At 35.4% G+C, this 5731-nt stretch overlaps 1 protein-coding gene across 1 annotated transcript; it reads left to right on the top strand.

Annotated features, from left to right (window-relative positions):
- Nucleotides 1-1003: 1003 nt before the first annotated feature.
- On the top strand, nucleotides 1004-2403 carry Htr1f (5-hydroxytryptamine receptor 1F). The gene has a single exon (NM_021857.4). The coding sequence runs from the start codon at nucleotides 1045-1047 to the stop codon at nucleotides 2143-2145; it is 1101 nt and encodes a 366-aa protein (NP_068629.2). The 5' UTR covers nucleotides 1004-1044; the 3' UTR covers nucleotides 2146-2403.
- The last annotated feature ends 3328 nt before the right edge of the window (nucleotides 2404-5731 follow it).

Below are 5731 nucleotides of genomic sequence, written 5' to 3'. Positions count from 1 at the left end.
TAAAAGTTATGAAAGCAAAAGGAAAGTAATGAAGAAACAGTTTGTAAAACAATATTACTCGTACTTGAGTTGAGTACACTCCAATTACTGTTCTTTGACTCTTTCTGTACTGATATTCAAACCCAGGGCCTTACATGCTAGGAAAGTGTTCTACCCCTGAGCTACGTCTATTCCCAGCTCTTATTTGACTTCCAATTAAATAACAAACTAAAGTAACAATGATAAACCATGGATATAGGGTCCTCCGTGAGCAGCAATGCAATGTCATCAATGCAACAGTGACTTACAAAGAAAACATTACTGTCATGGTAACTGCTTTTGTGAGCTCTCCTAACTGGCAGTTCACTTGGTAAGAGGGCCATTTGGTCATGTATGCTATTATTATAATGGATAATGTAGGGTTATATGACTCCAACTAATCTTTTTTTGTCGTTTCAAATCAAATTAGCTGCTACATTCCCAAAGACTACAAACATTTTTCTAATTTTATAAAATGCCACATATAGTATTTTTTCTTCTTTCTCTCTATGCAGTCTCTACATTATGGTGTCAAATACATTATAAGTATCCATTATAATGTTATCATGTAACTCAATTAAATATAAATATATTTACCATTTTTAAATGCTGTCTTTAATGTTCTCATGCTATATTACAAAATATTAACATGTACTTTTCAACATAGCTTCTGCTATAGAAAAAGGAAAAACAGCCAGAGCTAATATACTATTTAAAACAATTTCATAGCCATGGGGAATTTATTGAATAAATGGTTAGTTTACTCATAGAAATTGCTTTATGTGAGAAAAGTTTAATAAATGTTTTTAAAAAATACTCTTTGTTACTTTTCTCATTGGCTTTCTTAGAAAAATATGAACTCCAATTTTTAGTCCATAGAATGCTCTAGAAAAACATGCACATATTTTTTTAAAATGTTCTAAAAATAGAAGAGAACAATACTTGAAACCTTCTCTGAACTATGTTTCCCCCTCCTTTGTTACAGGTATTCATTTCTTCAACTATGTAAACCTTTTAAACAAAAAAATGGATTTTCTAAACTCATCAGACCAAAATTTAACCTCAGAGGAACTGTTAAACCGAATGCCATCCAAAATTCTGGTATCCCTCACTCTGTCTGGCCTGGCCTTGATGACAACCACCATCAACTCCCTCGTGATCACTGCAATCATTGTGACTCGGAAGCTGCACCACCCAGCCAACTATTTAATCTGTTCCTTGGCAGTTACAGACTTTCTTGTTGCTGTCCTGGTTATGCCCTTTAGCATCGTGTACATTGTGAGCGAGAGTTGGATTATGGGACAAGGACTCTGTGACCTTTGGCTGAGTGTTGACATCATCTGCTGTAGCTGCTCCATCTTGCACCTGTCGGCTATAGCGTTGGATAGGTACCGAGCAATCACAGACGCAGTCGAGTATGCCAGGAAGAGGACTCCCAGGCATGCTGGCATCACGATTACAACAGTGTGGGTTATATCTGTGTTCATCTCCATGCCTCCTCTCTTCTGGAGGCACCAAGGAAATAGCCGTGATGATCAGTGTATCATCAAACATGACCATATTGTTTCCACAATTTACTCCACGTTTGGAGCCTTCTACATCCCACTTGTGTTGATATTGATCCTCTACTACAAAATATACAGAGCAGCAAGGACACTATACCACAAGAGACAAGCAAGTCGGATGATAAAGGAGGAACTGAATGGCCAAGTCCTTTTGGAGAGTGGTGAGAAGAGCATTAAACTGGTCTCCACATCCTACATGTTAGAAAAATCCTTATCTGATCCATCAACAGACTTTGATAGAATTCACAGCACAGTGAAAAGTCCCAGATCTGAGCTGAAGCACGAGAAATCTTGGAGAAGACAGAAAATCTCAGGCACTCGAGAACGCAAAGCAGCCACTACCCTGGGATTGATCTTGGGCGCATTTGTAATATGTTGGTTGCCCTTTTTTGTAAAGGAATTGGTTGTTAATATCTGTGAAAAATGTAAAATTTCTGAAGAAATGTCAAATTTTTTGGCATGGCTTGGTTACCTGAATTCTCTTATAAACCCACTGATTTATACCATCTTTAATGAAGACTTTAAGAAAGCCTTCCAAAAACTTGTACGATGTCGAAATTAGGATTTAAAAAAAAGCCTATTTTTAAAGGGTAGAGGCTGTATTTCTTGGGGGGGGGAGGGATAACTAAATGAATGTAAAGTAATAAAAGATTGAAATTTTTAGAGAAAATATATAAAGACTGCTAAAATTATAAGAGGATAAATTTATTTTTAATAGTACCAAGAAAATAAGATATACTAATTTGGCCATCATTTTAATGTTCTCAAAATTAGGAAATAATTTAGGCAGCTCAGCTCATAATATTTTTTCTATGCAATATACCTAAGAAACTAACTAGAAATACACACACACACACATATATATACATGCTATCAATTACAATGTTTTCCAGGTCTCTATGTTACATCGACTAGAGGAACTTTAACTGGCATCTTTCCATTGGTAATTTCTATATCACCTCATTGTTTAACCACTAATTTATAGAAAAACTATTCACTGCAGTACCACTGTGCCCCGTCTCCATCTTATCCTCTACAAAGGCACATATACAGCAACAGCAGCTGTTACTTAGTTGAGAAAATATGAATTTCAGTGGCTTTGATACTGCCCTCATATTTGGACAGCAAAAAAAAAATCATCCAGTGAGCTAAATGTGGAAAAATATTGCAATATCCTGAACTTTCTGCCCATTTGCAATCTTTATTTAATATCAAGTTCTAGAATAATATTTTCTTAATCATATGTCATTATTTGAAATCAAAGCCCCAAGGTTAGAGGGAAGGTTTATTTCACAATTATTATATAATTGTTATATACATTGCCCTCTGTTTAGGAATCAAACTTTAAACACTAGGTACCTTAACTAACACACCATAACTAACACTTCTAGTATGAAGTTTATTTCCTCTCCACTAGTGTTATTAAGTCCAGTTTTTATAATTCATCTCCATATCTTAAGATCTGAACATCATTTCCTTTTCTAATATAGACAATATAATAAAAAATATTAAAACTTTGCTTTGACTTTACAAAAAAATCTACTTCTCCTTTTATGACTAGGACACTTTTCATAAATCAAGACCATTTGGAAAACAACATAATTGAAAACAACGTACCTCTTTAAGTCACAACATTGTGTGCAATATAAAATATTCTTTCTTTGTGGAAAGCGTTCATTGTGTCACTTTTTATATATCTATGAGACATTACCCTTGGCTTAACAGATATCTAGAGATGTGAGTTTGTATATGCCAATGAGGCATGTCGTAGATAGAAAATACAGGAAATAAAATGCAAATGCTGTCATCAATGTATTTATAATCTAAAAGAAGAAAAAATGCAGAGCTATACTAGAAGAAAATAAACAAGAATCTACCAAGTGAGTTATTTACATAGTTGTAATGGTATAGAGACAAACTGATCACATCTGGTTGAAGAAGAATATTGGAACATTTTCATAACAATATATAAAATGTGTGTCAAATAAAGCAGAATTTGAGCATGTGAATGAAAGGGTATAGGGTGACAACTTAAAGAATTCAGGCTTCTTCATTCAAGGATTGTAGGATATGCCAAGAGTTGCTAGCCATTTAAAGCAACAAAGGAAGTCAGATTAAACATTGAACTTTGAGACTGGCTTCAACCTTGTTACTACCTATTGAGTTATCAGTGATGATTTTCACAGATAATACAAGCTTAGGGCAAATCTGAAATAAAGGGGGTAGGGAGGAAAAGCTTTTCTGAATAGATCTGGGAAGAAAAGGGAATACTGGAGATATTGTCTTCTTGCTAGAAATCAAACCAATAGGAGAGGTGATGAAGTGCTAAGCTTGATTCTGGCAGTGAAAACAAAGGGAAAAAACAGGAAGAGGTGATATAAAGGAATATCCATACATTACATACAGCCTGAGTGTCATTAAGACAGCAGGATGGGCTGAGTCCTTCAATCTGCCCGAAACAAGGAGATTAACCACAGGATCTCTTAGTAAACGATGACTTTTTCAGAAGCATAGAAAGCACAGATGTGCCCAAGCTCACAGGTACTACTGATCGCTTCTGGACTAAGCAAAACTGTTACCCGAGTTCTGACCTCACAACTGTTGGACGTGAGGTCAGAACTCATCTAACAGTTGATGAGGTCCCCAGCCACATGCTCTGTCCCCACAGCACCCTGCCTCTGCTCTCATGCCTCATGTCTTCCCTCACATTTTCTTTCTTCTCTTTTACCTTCTCACTTACCAACACTTGATCCTGTCTGTGATCTATTCAACCAAAGACCTTTCCACTGCCTGCCTCTCCACCACTGCATGACTGGGAAAACTCATGAGGCACAAACCACTAACCATTTTGAGCAAAACAAACCCAAGTAAAAATAGATCCCTTAAATGTAAGTTAGAGCAAGCCTCAGATGGAGAAAAATTAACATCATAAGTAACAAAGAAGTTGCAGTTAACTCCCTTGAAAGGTCAGGAGAAAATCCAATTCATTTTTTTTTTACATTGTAGAATCATCATTTCATTCAAAGAGACTGCATCACACAGTATCAATTCATCAGCATTTACCCTAGAAGGTGATATTACAGGCTAATGAATAAATAAATATGCACTAATGAATAAGTATCAGATATACCTCTTCAATATCTTTAAATGTTAGTAATGGAGGGGGCTTGAAATCGCCAATTTACATTTTCTTTAAAATATTTGCAGTTGACCAGTCCAGTTAACAAGATGGACTTCTCAGAATATAAACACGTAATCCTTTGAATGAAAATTTGCTAAGTAGCTAAAAGCTGTCAAAAAGGAAAAATAATGCAATATAGTAGCTTCCTTTCTAACAAACAAGGCAGAGGGTGGAAACGTAAATATCATCAAAGGTTATTAAATGCAAGATAAAAGTTTAGTTCCTAGTAGAACCGTAATATATCAGCACTGTAAAATCCATCAAAGGCTTTATTTTATTAAGTGGTCTTCTAAATCTCTTCAAATGAAAGATGTATTAAAAATAAATACATGACACCAAAGAAATAAGAAAATTAAATGGTTGGGTATCAAAATTAGTCCAATATGTTAGTACACATATCTGCATACAGACTATATTTAAAATGTCACATGCTTAAGAATATGAACTGCCTGGTCCATGTGTTTTGGTTTGTTTTATATTATTCTTTTATTTTGGTTTATAAGACCTGTCACAAATATCCAGTTAGTGGAAAGTGATGAGCCCATCTTTAAGAACAAACAACCTTACAAATTTAGAAAACTGTTCTTATTGTTGCTTCACTGATGAGTTTGATTCCCTGGCTGTCTGCACTTGACCTAACTAGGGTATGCATCTTCCTTGCTGCATCACTGTGCCAGTAACAAGTTCATCTCCTTGTTGTAGCCTAAACCCCATAGCCACACCCTCCATTTTAATCTTGTGCCTTTTACCTACACTTTCTAATAGAAATAAGCAGGAAAGCATTTTAAATCCAATTGCTGTGAAATGTATTTATTCGTACCCCCAAATATTATGAAGATAGACGTGTCATAAACTCATTGCTGATAGGCTTGCCTCTGCTTCACGAATAAGACTGTTTTCTCATGCATTTATAGACTATTTCTGACTTCTAGGTCAGAGAGTCGGGTTTCTTAAACTGTGCAGTAGA

This window comes from Rattus norvegicus, chromosome 11 (genome assembly GCF_036323735.1).
Source record: "Rattus norvegicus strain BN/NHsdMcwi chromosome 11, GRCr8, whole genome shotgun sequence".
In the NCBI taxonomy this organism is placed as follows: Eukaryota; Metazoa; Chordata; class Mammalia; order Rodentia; family Muridae; genus Rattus; species Rattus norvegicus.
This window is presented reverse-complemented; position numbering and strand designations above follow the sequence as displayed.